Genomic DNA, 22,763 nt, shown 5'->3' with positions numbered 1-22,763 from the left:
CCCATTCACAGCTGAAGGGTCAGGGTGATACCAGATCCAATATTCCCCAAAGCCTGTGTAGGCTGGTTGCTGTATCCCTGACTACTGATTAATAATAAAGGAGTCAAATAGCACCTTTTGATTCTGATTTCCTCTGAGAGGCTGTTCTACAAGCATGGGGTCAACTTAAAGGAAGCAAGGTTTTATTTAATATTTTCTCCTTTCATTAGTGCACTTAAATTACTTTTTTGTAAACTCTGCTTGTTACCCAAATGTACTAGCACTTTTGTTACCTAATTAAGTTTCTTATCAGAATTCCAACCAAAAATAACAAGAAATGTAATAATGATAAGATATCATGCCCCTCAAAACAGATTTCCTTTTGCGCTTTATCTCTTGGTACTGTTCTGGCTTGTTTAATTAAAGTATCAGAAATTATTAGACTCAAATTATTTCTTGATCTAGTGCTCAAATTCTCCTGAAAAACTGCTTCTTCTGCCTCAATATTTAAACCTTTATCAGTATGAGGCAGATGAGTTTCCACATGTTTGCAACTGGATTCATGTAATTCAATATAATTTTGGAGGACGATCCTAATTTAGCCGCTAAGTAATTAAGCAAACAAATCAGATTTGGCTACACTGAGCTACCGTGAACATTTAAATACTCATGCTCTTGGATCATCAAAATGAACAACGTCCATGTACAAAAAAACAAACCTTATGAAATTCTAGCATGGAGATGTGAAATTCAAAGCAACGTTCTTATTTTTTCATCAGAAAGATGGGGCTCAAAATAGCACCAAGTTCAAACCACTAACATAAGTTGTGTTCAAGGAGGGTAGTCATGTCTGTTACAGACTTTACCATAACTGATGAGAAAGTACACTTACATCACAGCATTGAGAAGGAGAAAACTGTAAGACATATTGGCGATTTGTGTTCCTCACGCTCTGTGAAAAAAATTCAGGTTGGAATCTGCTTGCTTCTGGTGGAGCTGTGTGAGAGGTTCACGTTCTTTGAAGTCGTCTGCAACATGATCCCCTTTTGCACTATCAAGCTTGGCTATCACAATTGCAAAGCAGCCATCTTAAACCTGTGTTTTGTTGGAACTTCAATACTTACCCCTGTGTTTGTCGGATGGCTCACTGATGTCTATGTAGGAAGAAACAAACTGGTGTATATTTGCTTGTTTCTACATTTTCTAGGTGAGTGTCCTCTGCTGACTGGATTGTTTCGTGACTTAAGTAGATTTTTGTTAGAATTTTTAGTTTATATTATTTTTACTCTGCTCTTAGCATAAAATGTCATAAATGAAGTAAGAATGTGGTTTCAATGTATTTCATCCTTTGTACTATTTGAAGAATGCTAGTAAGTCTGTGTGTGTGTGTGTGTGTGTGTGTGTGTTAGAGAATGCTTTGACGCCTATATCCTTGCATTTATATTTTACAATAATTACTCCTTTACATATGTATCTTACTCCTTAGAATGCCCTCCTTTCCCAAAACCTTTTTACCTCAAGCCCAAATTCACGACAAATTCCCTCAGAAATGTGAAATTTATTTGCTTCACAACTAAGATGAAATGTGCTAAAAAAGGTTTTTGAAGTTCATATAAAATAATTGAGAAATGTTTTTATCCAAAGGTGGTCTTTTAATTAGTCATATAGTAATTAAGATTGCATATGATGGCATGATTTCTATATTATTAACTATGATTATATGCTTTAGAAATGAGTAAATTAGACACTACAGTGTGCGTCTTTACATATATACTAATATATATCTGCAAAAGTTTGGGACCGATTGCGAGAAATGCTGGGAAAACATCAAGATAGTTTAATAAGGAATAGAGAGCAACCTGAAGAACAGACTAGAATTTTAGACTGAAAAGTTCAAGTTATTCTTCTTAAACAACAAGAAGTCTCTGAAAATATCATGGAAACAACATTTGAGAAATGCTATTCTGCAATACAGGATGGACAACCACAGTGAGGGATTAAATAGAGAGAGATCAGAAAATCTCAGGATGATGGTTTAAGCAATAAAGCAATTCAGGAGAGAACAAGCGAAAAGCTATAAGGCAACTAAATAAAGGTACAAATGTGATGGGGGTCAAAAATTAGCTCCAAGTTTCTGATCTGAGAAACTTGGGAATATAGCATGCTGTTCACCAATAATGAGAGGTGCAGCCAAAATGAGTGTTGGTAGGGGGACGGATGAGAAAGAGATGGATAGATATCAGGTACTCAACATATCACACAATCTCAGGCAGGTGGTAAATTACCATTCAGAGAATCCATTGGAGTTTAAGTCAAACCTGGAAACTTCGCAGCTTTAGTTTTGTGGAATAAAAACTAAGTCACTGCATGGCAAATAATCACTCAACATTCAACAAATATTTCTTATTGACTACTCTGTACCAGACATTATTCCGGGTCTGGAAATGCAATAGAGAAGAAAGTCGTCTGTTCCTGCTAAAGTGGACTTTTTGGCGTAGGGAGAGAGAAAATAAAAGAGGAAATAGATATGATGTCATGTGGCAATGAGTTAGGATGAAAAAATAAAGCTGGGTAGGGGGACAGGATGGAATGGATGGTGATGAGGCTGCTACTTGGTACCAAGAAAAAGTTTTCTGATAAGAAGACATTTAAGCAAATCCCAGACTAATTTACTCTGCTTACCTTGGTAACAGGCCACACCAGTAGCATTTGTTGGATCCTTGTTTAACATGGTAATTTCTATCAGTCTAAATTCTGAGGTCAGTCATCAGACAGGATGGAAATCCCAACTTTGGAATTTGGCAAACAAAAGACTTAAGTCAACTCTACCTCCATTCATTTTTTTACTAAAAGTTATTTCCTTGTTGCCCTCCACTTACAGCTGCCATCAAATTCCAACTGTCACTAAATATCAGAGGTTATATATAAAAAAAGTCTTCTGTCTGAATTGCTACTACCCTAGCTGAAAAAATGCAGCTTTCTTCTTTTTGACCATTCCAATGGCCTACTTACTTGGCTGCCAGTTGTCAATCAGTCTCCAGTTCATACTCCATTCTACCAACAACACTGAATTCCTGAACAAATAAATCTCTACATTGGCTCTATTATCTAAAAAATTAAATCCAAATTTATTAATTTAGCATACAACAACCTTACCAACCTATTCTAAGTTCACCTCTCCAGACTTGTTGTTCAACATGCAACCCCAACCTTGCTAACTTCTCCTGGCCTCTTTCCCTAGTTTTCTAATCTTAAACATGCTCTTCTCTCTTACTGAAATTATCACCTTCCCTTATCTTTCCATCCCTTATCCATGATTGGAAAACTCCTGCTATTCTTTCAAGAACCAAATAGTGTTTGTTGCTAGCTTCTCTGTGTTCAACCACACCCATATAATACTTATACGATTGCATCCATAACTTTATAATATAATTGTCCACCTGAATGGCTGACTTCTCTGATGGACTCAACATATCCTGGAGAAAAGAGCCAGTGGACCCCCACCACCTGGCAGGGGATATGACACATCATGGTGCTTCTACAGAGCTACTAAATGCAGGTATACTGATGATGAGATACACAATTGCACACATCACAGAGGAGACTTTTCTTCATATATGTCATAGATTTGTCTCTTTACTGCGTCATTTTACAACAGATAGGGATAAAGTTTTGATTTAACACAATCAGCCTATTATGACATTTTCTCAAAAGATGGAAGTAAAGTGCCTAAGTTACACAAATATATCATTCAAACTAAAAGTGCCTTGTTCCTAAGTAAATAGTTGCTGCATGAAATAGTTGTCCTGTCCCTCCTCTTTGGATATCCCTTTGTCTAGCCAGGCCTCATGTGACACCTACAGAAGAGAAGACTAAGTGGTAGAAAGAGAGCAGTTAGTTTCATATCTCGCTAACCTTAAAAGGGAACATTTCAAACTCAATAATTTAAAGGGCTCACCTCATGGTAAATGAATCTGTTGCCAAATAGCTATTAAGGGCATATATTCTTTACATTGTGAAAGCCTCTGTAGGGGAAATGGAAGCATTAGACCACATTTTTATCTGTAAGGAATTTATAATCTAATTTATAATCTAATTGAGAAAACAAACCACATGAAATAACTGTATAAAAATGTATACCAAATAACATTAATGCCAAATTAATAAAATGAAGAGCAAAACGAACATGGAGGAGCCATTTTTCACTAATCGAATCATCAAAACAAAAAAATTAATGATGGTAACTAGTATGAATGAAGATCTTCTCATACAATGATGGTAGGAGATTAACTTGTTGCATTGTTAAAGAACATTTGCCAGTGGCATTAAGAAGCAATAAAAATAGGAATGCCTTTGACTGAGAACTTAGGCTAATAAAGATGTGCACAAAAATTATGTGTCAGGGTATTTTACGGTATTCACTTAAAATAACTGAAAAGGTATTTTAAAACACATTATGATTAGAATATCACATCATCACTAGAAATCATGTTGGAAAAGTATGAAGGTATTTTAAAAATTGTTCATATTATTTGGTTACATTAAAAAAATCAACAGTGAAACCTCAATTTATTTAAGTAAAATATATTTATATATTTAAGTAAAATATTTTTAAGTAAAATATATATATTTATAAAATATTTTATTTTATAAAAGTAAAATATATATATATGTAAAGATGATCTCTGAGTCATGAGATTACGGGCCTTTTGTATTATTCTGAGTGCTTTCCTCTATTTTTCAAATTTTCTGAAGTAAGAATGTATTACTTTTGTAATCTGATGGGGGGGAATGCTATTTCCAAAAAAAAAAAAAATTTATTTGACTACTTGATGGTAGGAGGTCCAAGAAGAGGGAGATTGCAACTGGGTTACTTTATAACATTGGGCAAGCCACTTAATCTCACTGAACCTATTTCTTTAAAAAAAAAAATTGAATAAGAAAATCTATCCACTCACATCACAAAGTTTTTCCAAGATGAAACAATATAGTCCATATGCTTTGCAAAATATAAAGAGCTTAGCAAAAGCATGGAATTGTACAGTAATTTTTATTAGACAAGGAAAGTCATCAAGTGTGGTCCCTGCAAGGTGGAAGAAAGAAGGATACTCGACCTTCTTTTGTCACTTTATGTCCCCTCTCCTTCCACTCACACTCCTCTGTCCCCAGCCTTCTCAACTCCGTTTGTGGCAAAGAAGGCTCCATCCAGCTGTGTGAGAAATAAGAGAAATAAGAAAGACATTACAAGGAGAAACAGAAGTAGGAAAGAAAAAAAAAAGGCTGTGTTCTCCTCTAACTATGAGAATGTTCTTCTTAAAAGCTTTTAGGTAATAAGCTTCTGAGATGTCTGAGATCATGGTGTTTTCTGTCACTCGATTGATTAAGAACAAATAACCTTTATTAACAGTGGTTTTCTCTGGGGGTGGGAATACTAACAGCTTCGTTTTTTATACAATGCTTTCCTGAGTTATTTTAATTTTGGCAAAATAAACATGATTTGCTCATATATTCTGAGAGAAAACATAGTTCAAGCTTGAGGAGAAAAAAAACCCTAAAACTCTGGATTAGTTAAGACACATATTGAAGGAAATTTTTACAATTAGAAAACATCAGGCTATCCCTGAAATTGCAATGACTACCATAAATGTTTGGATACGACAATCACAAAATGATGCCACTGTCAGAGGAAAAATCCTGTTTAAAATGTGATTTGGTGATCCAATTGTTCTATGCTACATTTACTCTTTTTTTTCTCCACCTACAGGCACTGCTTTGTTATCTGTGGTGGCTTTTCCCTTGGAAGATTTCTATCTGGGCACTTACCATGCAGTTAACAACATACCAAAAACAGAGCAGCACAGGCTGTTTTATGTAGCACTGCTGAGCATTTGCCTTGGCATCGGAGGCATAAGAGCCATCGTCTGTCCACTGGGTGCTTTTGGCCTTCAGGAGTATGGATCACAAAAAACAATGTCTTTTTTTAACTGGTAAGTGGCACTGGCTAGGAGAGAAAAGAGGCTTATGACCGTTCTCACTGTTTACTTTCTGATGCCATTTGGGTAGTAGTTGCTCAATCTTTGTGATGAATTGGGCTAAGTGACGATGTGATGAATCTGTGATGATGATTCAGTCAGTAATCACAGGAACTTCTAAGTCTCATGCAGACCAGTACAGCTCACCAGCACCTTCCCAGCACACACGGATACATTTATCCTCCAGGTAAAAAGATTTGAAGTGCCTTGTCCTGCAGAATAGAACGTGGCTTTGGAACCAAAGAGACCTGGGTGGAAGTCTGAACTCTGCTTAACACAAGCTGACTGACCTTGACCTAGTCATTTATTCTCTACTTCAGTTTATTCATTTCTGAAGGGGGATAATACCTCTTCTCTAGTTTTATTAGAGGTAACACCATGTGTATTGCTGGCAAAGAACTTGGCACATAGTAAGTGATCAAAAAATGGTAGCTGTTAGTATGTCTGTATTGTAATAGACTAATTTGGCAGAGATTATAAATTTCTAGGCCAATGCAGAGAGAAGATGCAAAGATGAAAGAAGTATTTTGCAATTTGTTAAAGCATCACCCAGCATCTCTGTTTCTCACCCAGTTCGCTCCCAACACCTAAAAGAGTTTATATTCCATGAAAATCAAACAGCCTTCCTGTGAATCTTTGTCTCTCCCAATGAGTTCTTATGGAGTTCGTCAGTTTTTGTGTTTTTTAAGGAAACAATTTATATTATCAAATACAAACTCAAGAAAACAAATTAATATATGGATCTTGAGGGAGGGTAGTTAAGCATTTAGTATAAAACTTCTTTGTTATTGTTGTTATCTATCAGGGGATGTCAAACAGATGTGAGCTACATTGTCCATTTTTAGAGTAAATAGTGTCTATATGTATATGTATAGGCATAAGTAGCTATCCGAGGCAGTTCCTCTTTTCTCTCTCTTTCTTTTTCTTTCTCTTGCTCCACTTTTTTCTTTCTCCAATTACATTAATATTACAAAGCACTCAGCCCTATTTTGGATTAAGTCCTAATGTCAGAGAACAATGCAGTCTTACCAAAGGTAGAAGGGACTCTACTTCCTTGCGGCAAATTCTGCCTCCTTGACCTGCCCAAAGGAGAAAGAAAAATCCTTCTTTTTTATTCTATTCGGAGGTTTTAATCCTTAATTAGCAACATCATTTTGATTAAATAAGACTCTGGAGGATTAAGACTGGAGAGCAATCAGTTGTTCTGAAAGATAGCTCTGGAGAATTTATTGTACTGTGGTCTTAGTCATTCAGAGTTGTGTTTAATCAAAGTGACATTTCTCAGTGTTGATTACAAAGGAGACATTATATGAATGAAATATTTCCTTTGGGAAACAGAGGGGACTCCCACTGGGTTTGTGCTTTAGGGCTTCAGGAAGGGGGATGGGGAATGGGGTGAAAATGAATTTCTGCAGCTGTAAGGAACCAGGCCAAATTTAGGATGAACATATTTAGATTTTTAAAAATTATTTTCTGATTTCACTAAATAGCTCAGTATTTTAAAAATTTAAAGTTAAAGCATCTAGAAATGTGTATAAAGAATCAGGCTGTTATTCTTTAATGTGATAAAAGAACTGGATGGTAAGATCCTTGAAGGCTGAATCTGGTTGTCTTACCTTTTTTTATTTTTCCAGTTTAAATACTAAACTACAGGCCAACTTTTATGAATGTTCACTTACCTTACTGCAGATTATAGCAATGAATGCTGATTCCATTCCTGTACACAGTGCAGGGGCTGGTGACAAGATGGACAGAGACTCCACTGGGCAACCAGACAGCTCGCAGAATCCTGGCTCTGTCACTTAGGAGCTTTGTGGTCTTTGGCAAGTTCCTTAATTCCTCAGCCCCAGGTTCCTCATCCACAAAGTGGGAATATCTTGGAGAGCTATTGTATCACTTCTATATAAAGTATCGTAGCATATTATAGGTATTCAAATTATGATAGCTATTGTTATGATTAGTGCTAAATCATGGATAAGCCATCAGCTGAAACCATTGTCTAAATGCTGGGAAAGAGGGAACCCATTTAGGAGGAGGTCATCTTTGAAAGGAGCAGTTTATTAATGTGTCATCTATGTCTTCCAGTCAAAAATGCCTCTAGAAATTACAAGCCTGGTAAATATAATGAATTTCAACCGTGCCTTTAAAAAACAACATACCCCTTGAATCTGTAACCACTTGAAGGCTTTATTCAGTCCTATTTGCAGCACAGATGTCAGATGTTCATAGTTACAGGACCTTTAATGAGATGTGTCATTGCTTCTATACCACCTAAAGCTTCCCAATGATCATGTTAAGTAGCATAGACTGGAAGTCTCAGGCACTGAAAGCACCACTTCCGAGTAAAGCTGCCAAATGTAGGTGAGAAAACCACTCCCAGCCAACATTACCATCTGGTACTGGATCTTCCTCAACTAATGCACCTCACTACAAAAATAAAGCTAAACTCCCTGAAATCAAGAGACATAATAATCTGCCAACATCCTTGTGTCATTATCCAGATCAGAGCCTGGCTTTCCACATATTCCAAAAGCTGAGATGGACAATTAAGAATTGCCATACTGGAGATCACCTAGGTAAATACACCTGTGCAGATTCTTTTCTGTAAGCAAAAAGGAGGAGGATAATGAAGTCTGTTCCTGGCCACAATTTTAAATTCTACCACAATTAACCTCAAATCTTGCTTCTGCATTTCTCTACTTTCTTTACCTGATAATTTGCATCCTATCTGCATATCACAGTCTGTTGCTAAGGGGTTACTAGCGTGAATTATATACATGATTAAAAGCCCAAATAGAATATTGGTAAAGTTCTTGAAAAAAGTCTAGAGACTGACTTTTTTCACCCCAGAAATGTTGAGTATCTGGTACTCAAATTGACTCTACATGGTATCTGAAATATTCTGATTTTAACACTTACTCAAATTAAATATATTTTATCTTAGGGAAGCACTAGAGGTAAAAATGTATTATCCCACAGCATTTTTCCAGAATCTATTTTAGTATTCACAAGAACATTGAGAACAATGATTGTCAATCCTAGGTGCACATTAAAGCCACCTGAGGATTCTTTTTTAAAAAGTACAAATGCCTGGGTCCTGCCACCAAAGATTCTGATTACATTGGTTAGAGGTAGGACCCAGAGACCAGGATTTTTTAAAGTTGCCCAATTAGAGTTGAGAACCACTGTTCTAACGCAGTGTTGCTCATTTTAATTATCACTTGAGAGCCTTGTTGAAAATGTTTCCCAGGTCCCACCTCAAACCTCCTGGATCAGAATTTTCTGGGAGGACAGGTGGGAAATGCATATTTTAAACAAGTACTGTCTTAGTCTATTCAGGCTGCAATAGCAAATCAGCATAGATTGACTGGCTTATAAACAATAGAAATTTATTTTTCACAGCTCTGGAGGCCAGAATTCTGAGATCAGGGTTCTGGTGAGGGTTCTCTTCCTGGCTGTAAGACTGCTGGCTTCTCACTGTGTCTTCACATAGTGGAAAGGGCAAAGGAGCTCTCGGAGGTCTCTTTTATAAGGGAACTAATCCCATTCAGAAGGGCTCCACCCCTATGATCAAAAGCCTCACCTCCCAAATACACTGCTCCCTAATACCATTGTTATAGGAGGTATGACACCTAATACCAAGTTAAGATTTCAACATATGAAATTTGAGGGGACACAAATATTCCTACCATATCAGGTACTTCAGGTGATTCAGAAGAACAATCAAAGTTTGAAAACAATTCCAGAGCCATAAGGAAAGTCTAGTGATGCCTTTGAATGGAAATGAAACTATCATTGATTGAACCCACTACTGTGTTTCAGACTGCTTTGGAACTTTCTGACAATTTTATAGCAATTATCATCACATTTAAAAATCTACCTGATTGAGAAATTCAACATAATTCTGAAAAGAGAAAGAAAAAAATATAAATCTACATATATTCTTCAATCGTAAACTCATAATTTATAAGGTACATTTCAGCAAACAAAATCAAAGCAGTTCATGAAATAATCTTATTAATACTCAAAATGTCCTTTGAGTTGCATGCTCAGGAGTAGTAGCTTGTAAATAGCTTTGAAAAAATCACCAGACCTTCCCAAATTCTATTTGCACTGGCTCTAGCCAAGTTTAACAAATGCTACCCACTCACCCTAATAACAACAAGCACTTCCTTCTTTACCTTTGCGATCTGAGCTCAGTGCAACCTCCACCTCTGGGGTTCAAGCAATTCTCCTGCCTCAGCCTCCCAAGTAGCTCGGACTACAGGTGCATACCACCACACCAGCTAATTTTTTTGCATTTTAGTAGGGATGGGGTTTCACCATGTTGCCCAGGCTGGTCTCGAACCCCTGAGCTCAGGCAGTCCACCCACATTGGCCTCCAAAGTGCCGGCATTACAGGCGTGAGCCACAGAACCTGGCGCATGTTCTCTTTTAAGCTTGAAAGGTACATGAGTCAGGACAACTGTTAAAATTAGAGTGTTGGCCAGGCATGGTGGCTCACACCTGAATCCCTAGGCTCTGGGAGACCTAGGCAGGAGGATCACTCAAGGCCAGGGGTTCGAGACAAGCCTGAGTAACCCCATCTCTACCAAAAAAAAAAATTTTTTTAATTAGCCAGTCATGGTGGGGTGAGCCTGTAGTCGCATGTACTTGAGAGGCTGAGGCAGAAGAATCGCTTGAGCTCAGGAGGCTGAGATTACAGTGAGCTATGAACACCCTGCACCAGTCCAGCCTGGGTGACAGAGTGCGACCCTATCTCAAAAAAAAAAAAAAAAAAAAAAAAAAGGTTGGGGGTGGGCGGGGGTTGTTGGCAAAAGAATGAGGGAATGGGAAAGGAGGGAGAGGGAATGGGAAAGGACAGAAAGGGAATGAAACAGGTTAAAGAGTAAGAGAGGTAGGGAGAGCTTGGGAGAGAGAGTAAAGCAGTACCCCAAATTTTTAAATTAAAAACTTAACTTCTTCAATCCTAATGTCTAGCTACCAAAATCAATATTTTATTAAATTGTCTTTAACAGCTCTGCTGGAAAAAAACATATGTATTTACAGATAAAAAGGAACTCTAAAGTTTCTATTTTCCCCTTCTTTCTCCAAATATTTGGCTGCCAGAATATTTTTTGAAGTACTTCAGTGGCCAATGGTTATGCTAAAAGAAGCAATGATTGACAACAGCCATCCACCATGAAATCGGTGCCCATGTATTTTATTTCACTGACTCCTCTAAACAGTTCAGTTTTATCCCATTGAAGAGTCACAAATCCCCTGAAAAATTATCTGAATATTGATCAGTGTAGAATAAAATACTTTCTCTGGAATATTTAAACGGTATACTAATGCTATGAAGACCTGAAACTTACAGAAAATTTGCCTTCTTTCTTTGATACTGTCTCAGGTTAGGAAACACCATTTTAAATAATTTCTCTTCAAATCACCAAAGTAAACACGAAGCACATCAAAACTGGCCAGTCTAAGAAATGACAAAATATTTGAGTAATTTAAATTTATTACTAAATTAAGCGAATGTTTAAAATAATCTCATAAGGATTGCTGAGTTTTGCAGCAACAATTTTTTCTCATTTGTATTCAATACTGTACAAGCATGAAGACAAAAAAATTACCACTTATATATACTCCCAATTATTTGCAGTTCCCAGTCTGTATTTAAAAGTAGACTAAAGAAACATATTTTTACTGTCGCTTTCAATTTTCCTTAATCACTGGTATTTGTTTTGCTTTAGTGCTTTGCTCTCTGACTTTTTGTGTGAGAGGTGCTTTATAAATTCAATTTGCTAGTAAGCTATGAGATGAAAGGAGTCTTAATGGTAAGTTTGAAGACTGTGGGTTTTTATTTCTTTTTTTTTTTAAAAATGATACATATACAATTTCATCCTTAATTATCTGTGGCTTGTCCTGTCCATGGATCAACAAAGACATATATAAAACATGCCTGTACTAGGTAATTCTTTCAGAAAATTACACAGTCAAATATGTTGGGTGGCATTTGTTAATTTAGTACTTCATGTAAAATCTCTTCCTAGACATAGATATTCAGTACTATAATTTTTGGTTTCTAACTACATTTCACAAGATTGAAGTCTTGGAATAATTGTAATTTTCCTTGACCCTCTTTAGAGCAATGCAGTTTACATCACCATGTGGTATACTGAAGAGTCACACAGTGTTCTCTGAGATTTTCGCAACAATGCTTAACATTTTAAAAAGAGTTTCCTAAAGACTAAAGGCACTGTAACAGTGCTTTTGGCTCCAGATTCTCTGTGTTGCTACAGCCACAAGTCAAGTGTATGGCTTGCAGCGGCAAGAAAGGACAACCCATGTCTGAGCCTAGGGACTCCACCCAGTTGTCCTAGAAAATTATAACTTTTTGTACCTCACCTACCTTATGATAAATACATTTAGTGGATCACAGTAAATCAGTTTGTAAATCAATGTGATCACGTTCGATGTTCTATTACTTTCTAGGCCAATTATTGAGAGGTTTTAGTTTTTTTATGTTGTGTTTGTTTGATTAATTGAATTTTATGAGATGCCATATTATTAATCTGTTATTTAATCTCCATTTATTTTGAACCTGGTACTGTGCTAGGTCTCATGGAGATAACAAAATAAAGAATAAAATCTTACCATCAAGGAGCTTCACAATCTATAAATGAAAAGCAAAATTGACAAAAATGAAATAATTGAAGGAAGAGTATTTGCTTTAGAAGTTCAGAGAAGAAGCTGTGTATAGTGGCTCATGTTTCTAGTCCCAGCAATTTGGGAGGCCAAAGCGGGTGGATTGCTTGAGCTCAGGAGTTCAAGACCAGCCTGGGCAAAATGGCAAAACCCCATCTCTACAAAAAATACAAAAAAAAATTAGCTAGGCATGGTGGTGTGCACCTGTGGTGCCAGCTACTCGGGAGGCTGAGGCAAGAGGATCACTTGAGCCCAAGAGATCAAGGCTGCAGTGAGTCAAGGTCATGCTACTGCACTCCAGCCTGGTCAACAGAGTGAGATAATGTCTCAAAAAAAAAAAGTTTACAGAAGAGAACAAGCAGAATATTCAAGAAAGTATTTAATGAAGGAAAAGAGACTGAATATAGGACTTTGAAAGTGAGACAGGGCAAGCCAAGAAATAGGACAAGTTAAGGAGACAAACACGAGTGGGTCTGTTTCTGGGACAGTGAGGAGACTAGCTCAACTTGACACATCTTTCCAAACACATATCACGTATGTATCCACTTCTATCTCTTTCCTTTGCTACCGCCATGGCCCAGTTTGCTCTTAGCTCTCATCCAGACTCACAACAGCTGTGATTTTCTCCATACCTTGCTACAACAGCTGTGATTTTCTCCCTACCTTGCTGTATCTGCAATTCATGGAGCTGACACAATAATCTTTCCACTGAAAACAAGATCATATGAGCCCCCTGTTTGATTCCCTTCAAATGACTTCCCAATGCACTGAAAATAAAATCCAAACTTCTTGCCATGAACTTCAAGGCCCTAAATGACCTGGACCATACTTCCTGCTTTATCTTTTCTTCTAATATTTCATCCTTTAATCACTGTATTAGTCCATTTTCATGCTGCTGATAGAGACATACCCAAGACTGGGAAATTTACAAAATAAAGAGGTTTAATTTGACTTACAGTTCTACGTGGCTGGAGAAGCCTCATAATCATGGTGGAAGGCAAGGAGGAGCAAATCATGTCTTACACTGATGGCAGCAAGCGAAGAGAGAGCTTGTGCAGAGAAACTCCCCTTTTTAAAACCATCAGATCTTGTAAGACCTATTCACTATCATGAGAACAGCATGGGAAAGACTTGCCCCCATGATTCTATCATCTCCCACCTGGTCCTTCCCACAACATATGGAAAATATGGGAGCTACAGAATGAAATTTGGATGGGGACACAGAGCCAAACAATATCATTCTGCCTCTGGCCCCTCCCAAATCTCATATCTTCACATTTCAAAACCAATCATGCCTTCCCAACAGTCCCCCAAAGTATCAACTCATTTCAGCATTAACTCAAAAGTCCACAGTCCAAAGTCTCATCTGAGACAAAGCAAGTCCCTTCCACCTATGAGCCTGTAAAATTGAAAACAAGTTAGTTACTTCCTAGATATAATGGGGGTAGAGGTATTGGGTAAATATAGCCATTCCAAATGGGAGAAATTAGCCAAAACAAAGGGGCTACAGGCCCAATGGAAGTCCAAAATGCAGCAGGGCAGTCAAATCTTAAACCTCCAAATGATCTCCATTGACTCCATGTCTCACATTTAGGTCATGCTAATGCAAGAGGTGGGTTCCCATGGTCTTCAGCAGCTCTGCCCCTGTGGCTTTGCAGGGTACTGCTTCCCTCCCAGCTGCCTTCACAGGCTGGCATTCAGTGTCTGCTGCTTTTCCAGGCACACGGTGCAAGCTGTCAGTGAATCTACCATTCTGGGGTCTGGAGGCCAGTGGTTCTCTTCTCACAGCTCCACTAGGCAGTGCCCCAGTAGGAACTCTGTGTGGGGGCTATGATCCCACATTTCTGTTCCACACTGCCCCAGCAGAGATTGTCCAAGAGGGCCCCACCCCTGCAGCAAACTTCTGCCTGGACATCTAGGCGTTTCCATACAACTTCTGAAACCTAGGTGGAGGTTCCCAAACCCCAGTTCTTGCCCTCTGTGCACCCACAGGCTCAACAACACATGGAAGCTGCCAAGGCTTAGGGTTTCTACCCTCTGAAACAGCAGTCCGAGCTGTACCTTGGCCCCTTTTAGTTATGGCTGGAGCAACTGGGACACAGGGCACCAAGTCCCTAGACTACACACAGCACAGGGACCCTAGGCCTGGCCCACAAAACCATTTTTCCCTCTTAGAACTCTGGGCCTGTGATGGGAGGGGCGCCATGAAGACCTCCGACATGCCCTGGAGACGTTTTCCCCATTGTCTTGGGGATTAACATTTGGCTCCTTGTTACTTATGCAAATTTCTGCAGCAGGCTTGAATTTCTCCTCAGAAAATGGGATTTTCTTTTCTATTGCATTGTCAGGCTGCAAATTTTCCAAACTTTTATGCTCTGCTTCCCTTATAAAACTGAATGCCTTTAACAGCACCCAAGTCACCGCTTGAATGCTTTGCTGCTTAGAAATTTTTTCTGCCAGATGCCCTAAGTCATCTCTCTCAAGTTCAAAGTTCCACAAATCTCTAGGGCAGGGGCAAAATGGTGCCAGTCTCTGCTAAAACATAACAAGAGTCACCTTTGCTCCAGTTTCCAAGTTTCTCATCTCCATCTGAGACCACCTCAACCTGGATTTCATTGTCCATGTCATTATCAGCATTTTGGTCAAAGCCATTCAACAAGTCTCCAGGGCATTCCAAACTTCCCCACATTTTCCTGTCTTCTGAGCCCTCCAAACTGTTCCAACCTTTGCCTGTTACCCAGTTCCAAAGTCACTTGTGCATTTGCAGCTATCTTTTCAGCAGTGCCCCATGCTACTGGTACCAATTTACTGTATTATTCTGCTTTCACACTGCTGATAAAGACATACTTGAGACTGGGCAATTTACAAAAGAAAGAGGTTTAACTGGACTTACAGTTACACATGACTGGAGAGGCCTCGCAATCATGGGAGAAGGCAAGGAGGAGCAAGTCACATCTTATATAGATGGCAGCAGGCAAAGAGGGAGCTGTGCAGAGAAACTCCCATTTTTAAAACCATCATATCTTGTTAGACCCATTTGCTATTACGAGAGCATCACAGAAAAGACCCACCCCCATGATTCAATCATCTCTGATTGGGTCCCTCCCACAACATGAGGGAATTATGAGAGCTACAAGTTGAGATTTGGATGGGGACACAGAGCCAAACCATATCACTCACTATGTTCCAACTTCACTGCTTTTTTTGTTCCTGAAATCAGGGTTGGAGAAAAATGAACATTTGATGATGACGACATTTGCTTAGCACCATGTAGTTATAATCCATGTTCTTCATTTAATGTTCTTCATTAAAATTCTTACCAAAAAACCTTGTTTAGAGGGTATGATTCCAATTTTTAAAATTCCAGAGAGTAGAAGATCACAGACCATGTGATTTTCAGATTTTGTGACTCTAACTCATGTCTTTGGACTACCAGTCTGAAGAGGCAGGACAACATTTACAGTTAATGATTGATATATAAAATGTGATGAGAGGAATGAAAGGTAATTTCAAATGTTAAAGGCTGGATTAACAAGAAAATGATAGTGTCATGAAATTGATACTGCAAAGATGCAGAAAGAAGTATTAACAGGATATTTAGCCCAATTAGCCCTGTACCAGGATGATGGCTTCTGCTCATAGCTCTACAAGCAACACAGCTGTGTGAATTTGGATGAGTCATTTCAGTTCTCCAAGTTCAGATTTCTTCTCTGAAAGAGAGGGAGAAAAGTTTTCTGACCTCAGTTTAGGCAATGATTTCTGAGAAACAATTCTAAAAGGACGATCCATGAAAAAAAATTATAATAGGACTTCATCACAATTAAGAATTTCTGCATTTCAAAAGACACTTTTAATAGAATGAAAAGACAAGCCACAGACTGGGAGAAAATACTTACAAATCACATAATTGAGAAAGGACTTATAGCCAGAATACATAAGGACAGAAATTTCACCAAAGAAGATATGCAGATGGTCAATAAGCACATGAAAAGATGCTCAATATCATTAGTCATTAGGGAAATGCAAAATAAAACCACAATGATATATCAGTACACACGCACTATACCAAGTTTTGGCAGGAATATGAAGAGATTAGAACTCTCATACACATGTTGTGTTAATGTAAAAATGTTACAACTACTTAAAAACTATTTGAAATTTTCTTAAAATATTAAATATACATCTATCATATCACCTAGTCATTACACTCCTAGGTTTTAACCAAGAGAAATTAACGTCTATGTCTGTTCAAAGGCTTGTATATGAACGTTCCTAACAGCATTATTTGTAATAGCAATAAGCTGAAAAATGTCTATTAACAGATACATGCATAAACAAACAGTGGTACCTTTACATAATGGAATAGTACTTGGCAACAGAGAGGAATGGGTACAGATAAATATACTAACATGGATGAATCTCAAAATAATTATGCTAAGTGAAAGAAGCCAGATTAAAAAATACAGATAATTTAATATCTTTTTTTAAAAATCTATGAATTGCAAACTAATTTATAGTGGCAGAAAAAAGATCAGTGGTTGCCTAGAGATGAGGAAGGGGAAATGAGAAGGGGTAAGCGGAAGGATGACAAAGGGATATGACTGAGCTTTAGAAGCAATGGATATGTTTGTTATCTTGAATGTGGTAATTATTTTGTGTGTACATACATATTCAAAACATAAAATTGCACACTTCAAATATATGCAGTTTATTGCATCTCAATTATATCTCAATAAAGCTCTTTAAAAAAAAAAAAAAACAACAACAAGAGAACAGAAAGTAACAGTAACCAAAACAGTATGGTATTGGCGTAAGGATAGATTAGTGGAACAGAACTGAGAGTCAGAAAATATACCTCCATTTGTATGGTCAATTGATTTTCAACAAAAGTGTTAAACGATCATTGAGGAAAAGATCATCTTCTCAATAAATGGTATTGTAATAACTGAATATCCATATAGGAAATAATTACCCCATGACACTCTACTAAAAATTAATTCAAATTACATTATTAACTTTATATGAGATCAAAACCCATAAAAGTGATTTTTTAAAAAAAAAAACACAGGGGAAAATACTTGTGACTTAGGCTTAGAAAGTATTCTTTACACGGGACACAAAAAGTATGAACCAATAAAGATAAAAATTGATAGACTAAAATTTATTAAAATTTTAAACTTTTTCTCATCAAAAGATATCATTGAGAAAATGAAAAGGAAAACTCCATATTATAAGAAAACATTTGTAGAACATGTATCTGACAGATGACATGCATCCAAAATATATGAAGACCTTTGACAAATCAATGATAGGAAAAGAAACTACCCGATAAAAAAAAAAAAATAGAGGATTTCCAGTATTAGCCAATATGAGAAGAGCCCTATTTCTCCCGGGTACTTCTTACATTGAAAAAACCCGAACTTAACACAACAAACGAACGTAGGGAGATTCCAAAAGGTGGAAAGAAGACAATCTCTTCCTAGGGGCCTTTGAACTTGAAGAAGGACAATAATGAATTTCCTGGGTTTTCTTTTTGTTATCAGTGGGGCTACGGAGAAACTTAGAACCTGGAACCAGGTACAGATGGGTAAGAGCTGAGGTGTGGCAAGCAATGGGCAGCTCCAAAAAAATGTCCTGCTCCCCTTACCTAAAGTACTAGGGAAAAGGTAGACTAATATAAGAGAAAATATTTTTGACAATATCTGTCCTTCTCTAGCCAAACACTATTAAAAACGCTGCCTACCCTGCATATTGCTGGCCTAATAGTTTCAGCAGACATGAGCAAGATTTAATATTTTACATAAACACTCAGAGAATCAGACAGGAACACTCTGATTCCCAAGTCGGGTGGTGGTGCTGAGGCCAAGTGAGGAGCTTGTCTTTGATCTCCTGCCCAGCAGAAACTGGAAGTGCTCTAATTTATCCCCCTGGGCGGTGTCATCTGGGTACAGCAGGGAGTTGAGCCTCCACTCCCAACCAGAAAGTATGCAGCAAGGCTAGTCTCCAATTAATTAGCAATAATATTCCATGTCTTCAATTATTTTTCCCTCCCCATCCCACCAGCTTACTTTGTCATACTCTCCTGTGTGATGGAGGAAATAATCTTAGTTAAAATTCAACTCTCCACGTATTCCATTATTGTACTCACACAGCGACAAGTCTGAGAAAAATGCAAAATTATACTATGATCACACTAAGTTCATGACCACCAAACTGGTTCCTTATCATTGCCTAGCAAGTATATGATGCCCAATTTCTCTCCTTCTCCTTCAGATTACTGTTTCTAAACATTTTCTTTCTTCTCAAACCTTCAATATTCCCTTTCCATAGCCAGTTCTACCTGTTGTCTGCATTTCTCCTTTTACTTAGAAGAAATAGAGGGAAATAAGGGAAAGAAGGAGGGAGGAAGCAGGGGAGGGAGGGAGGAAGGAAGGAAAGAAGGAAGGAAGGAAGGAGGGAAGAGAGGGAGGGAGTGAGGGAGAAAAGGAGGGAGGGAAAGAATGAAGGAAAGGAAAAAGAAAAGGGGAGGGGAGGGGAGAGGAGAGGAGAGGAGAGGAGCGGACAGGAGAAGAGAGGACAGGAGAGGAGAGGACAGGAGAGAGGAATCAGAAGATGTGCAGCCTGGGCAACACAGTGAGACCTCATCTCTACTAAAAATAAAAAAAAAAATTACCAGGTATGTTAGTGCGTGCTTGTGGTCCCAGCTACTCGAGAGAAGCTGAGGCAGTAGGATTGCTTCAGCCTGGGAGGTCAAAGCTGCAGTGAGCCATGATTGCACCACTGCATTCCAGCCTGGGTGACAGAGTAAGACCTTGTCGCAAAAAAAAAAAAAAAAAAAAAAAAGGAAAGAAAGAAAGAAAAGAAAAAGAAAAAGAAGATGTGACGGACATGCCCCAGGATGACCCCCAGTGAACCACACTCTTGTTTAGACCCATCCCCCTGAGCGTGGGCACAACCTGTGACCCGATTCTAACCAATAGAATATGGGAAAGATTATGGGATATCACTCCTCTAATTATGTTATATGGCAAAGGTGAAATGATTTTGCAGAGATAATTGAGGTTTCTCATCAGTTGATTTGAGTTGATCAGAGCCCAGATTATACTGGGTGGGTCTCATCTAATCACATAAGCCCTTTAAATTTTAATGATAGTGTAAGTGTACTAAGGCTTATCTAAAATTTTAATGATAGTGTAAGTGTACTAAGGCTTGCACAACTGCAACACTTAAAAAAACTAATATGTATATAAGTTATATATGTAAATGAGTAAATTTTATTGTATTTAATTTTACCTCAATTTTTTAAGTAAAAGTTAAGATCTCTTCTTTGCAATGGGATTCTAATGGCAAGATTTATACCCAGTGAAAGGTTGAGAGGTAGAGATGATTTTCCCAGAACTTGCAAACCAGACTACTGGGGTAGGTACCTCTCTGTGATACTAATCATTGGGAAGAAAAATGAAAGTTTTATTCAAATGTCACTCATTTCTTCAGTTACAGGCTATTCTAAGTATAACCCAGATATTTCTGAGTATTTGTGTTTTCCTATACTTTGAAAACTGGAACATACAGGAAGGATTAACTTTTTAATCTTTCCAGTTTCATTAGGGGTATTTGAATGATTAAGTGTTGTCTATAGCTTCTTTAGCACCACAGTGCTACAGAGCCTGCAAAGCCTAAAATATTTACTATCTATTCAGCCCTTTATAGAAAAATTTTGCCAACCTCTGGTTTAGATGAAAGAGAGCACCTTCTTTCTATATCAATTCTAAACAAGGATAAAACAAAGATAATGAAACTGGTAAGTCAGGGCTGATGTTTATATACTTGTTAAGAAATCTGATAAACAATATTTGCAAAACTGGGTTCAGTTAACATGCCATCATTTGGTAGTTTACATTTGATTAGAAGCATTCAAATTAGCAATAGTTATCTAAAGCAATTCAATGGTATTTTTATTTTTGTCTGTCTGTATACCCCAGGTTTTATTGGCTCATGAACCTAAATGCAACTATTGTGTTTCTGGGAATATCTTACATCCAGCACTCACAGGCCTGGGCCCTTGTTTCACTTATTCCTTTTATGTCTACGCTTATGGCTCTGATAACTCTTCATATGATATACTACAACCTAATTTATCAGTCAGAAAAACGTAAGTAAATTATGCATTACATTAATTTCTGGGTTTATACTGTTTTCTTGACAGATCTCCTTTCTCTTTGATTCTTTATAACTTCTCTTTCAACTCAGAATTTGGAAATTGTTTCAGTTACTACCCTTGAAAAAGCAATGGTCTGCAAGAATATTTTTAAGTAAAAATTAAGACTGCTTCTTTGCAATGGGATTCTAATGGCAAGATTTAGACCCAATGAAAATTTGAGAGGTAGAGATTCCTCTTCTCCCCATCTTCCTTTTTTTCCCTGGTTGAAAAAGTTTTAATAATGGAATATCTTAAGCATAAACAAAAGTAGATAAAGATTATACATGAACCTCACCTAGGTAGCTCTGAGCTTCAGCAATTATCAACTCATCTTCACTCACTTTTTCTTCTTCTCACCTGGGTAATTTTCAAGCAAAAACTAAATATTATAGCATTTCTTATTCTTGTATTTTGTTATATTTATTTATATGTAATATATTATGTAGGTGTATGCATACATAAAAGTTAAATTCCATTTGAAAAACATAACCACAATGTCATTATCAATCTCTCTCTCTCTGTCACACACACCCACATATGTGTTTGTGGAGGAAGAAAATTTCTTCATACCATCAAATATCTAGTCACTGTTAAAATCTCCCTGATTGTTTCCTTTTTGAAATTTGTATTTTTTTGTTTTATAGTTTGTTCAAATCAAATCCAAAAAAGGTTTAAACATTCCAAATGCCAGATATGTCCAGAAACTATCTATCTATCTATCTATCTATCTATCTATATTCCCCATGCATCTCTGTCTCTATTTAATTTATTATTATTATTATTATTATTATTATTTTTATTTATTTATTTTATTTTTTTTTTTTTTTGAGACGGAGCCTCTCTCTGTCATCCAGGCTGGAGTGCAGTGGCACGATCTCGGCTCACTGCAAGCTCTGACTCCCGGGTTCACGCCATTCTCCTGCCTCAGCCTCCCGAGTAGCTGGGACTACAGGCGCCCGCCACCACGCCCAGCTAATTTTTTGTATTTTTAGTAGAGAGGGGGTTTCCTCGTGTTAGCCAGGATGGTCTCGATCTCTTGACCTCGTGATCCGCCCACCTCAGCCTCCCAAAGTGCTGGGATTACAGGCGTGAGCCACTGCGCCCGGCCCCTAATTTATTATTTTTTTAAAAGAAATCTTAACATTTCTTAGAGCATTTCCCATAGTCAGGATTTTGTGAATTGCATCCGCATAGTGCTTTCCCTCTGTATTTCCTGTAAATCTTCTAATAGACCTAGATACTTGCAGATTCAGATTTTATTTTGGTCAAATTTCTTCATAGGTGGCATTATGTACTTTAATTAAGAGGCATAATGTCTGTTTTCGGAGAGTTAGCATTCATTGATGATTTTTGCCCAAATCCAATATTTTATTGAGGATTGCAAGGTGATTATATTCTATATTTCCTCCTGTTTTACTAGCTGAAACAGTTTCATAAAGACAAGTATCTCCTCATCAGCTAGTTACATTGAGGTATAGTATATGTAATAAAAAGAAGATAAACATTTAATTATTTCCTTCTATCTACAGATTTGCAAATTATTGAGTTGAATTTCAACATTCTGCTATTACAATTAGGATTTCTTTTAAAAAAAAACTATGATTACGAATTTATGCTCTTAAGCGTTTTTTATGTATTTCAATCTACTACAGCTAGTGATTCTCAAATTTGTTTCCGTATTTGGACAGTGAAGTCCCCTTCATGTTGGTACCTTAGTCGTTCAGATAAGCCTCTTGCTGGTTTTCATTGCTTCCTTTGTTTTATGGATTATCCTTCCATTTTTTTAAATAAATGCAAATATTAAAATATGTGTGGGTGCATGTAGGCATATATATTTTCTGCCCTTTTGATGTAAGAAA

The 22,763-nt window shown here is 37.4% G+C and overlaps 2 protein-coding genes across 2 annotated transcripts in view; one reads left to right on the top strand and one right to left on the bottom strand.

Moving 5' to 3' along the window:
• The first annotated feature begins 825 nt into the window (after positions 1 to 825).
• The window catches only part of SLC15A5 (solute carrier family 15 member 5), an 89,166-nt gene continuing 67,228 nt past the window's right edge, over positions 826 to 22,763 (top strand). The window contains exons 1-3 of the mRNA XM_063712047.1: positions 826 to 1,186; positions 5,744 to 5,966; positions 20,687 to 20,856. Of these exons, the coding sequence (XP_063568117.1) occupies positions 826 to 1,186; positions 5,744 to 5,966; positions 20,687 to 20,856 (754 nt within the window). The remainder of the gene's footprint in view (positions 1,187 to 5,743; positions 5,967 to 20,686; positions 20,857 to 22,763) is intronic.
• Positions 13,055 to 22,763, bottom strand: part of DERA (deoxyribose-phosphate aldolase) — a 358,665-nt gene continuing 348,956 nt past the window's right edge. The window contains exon 10 of the transcript XR_010135729.1: positions 13,055 to 16,414. The gene's annotated coding sequence lies outside the window, so the exon portion shown is untranslated. The remainder of the gene's footprint in view (positions 16,415 to 22,763) is intronic.

This window comes from Pongo abelii, chromosome 10 (genome assembly GCF_028885655.2).
Source record: "Pongo abelii isolate AG06213 chromosome 10, NHGRI_mPonAbe1-v2.0_pri, whole genome shotgun sequence".
Classification (NCBI taxonomy): Eukaryota; Metazoa; Chordata; class Mammalia; order Primates; family Hominidae; genus Pongo; species Pongo abelii.
The sequence above is the reverse complement of the archived record's forward strand: the minus strand, read 5'-3'. Positions and strand labels throughout refer to the sequence as shown.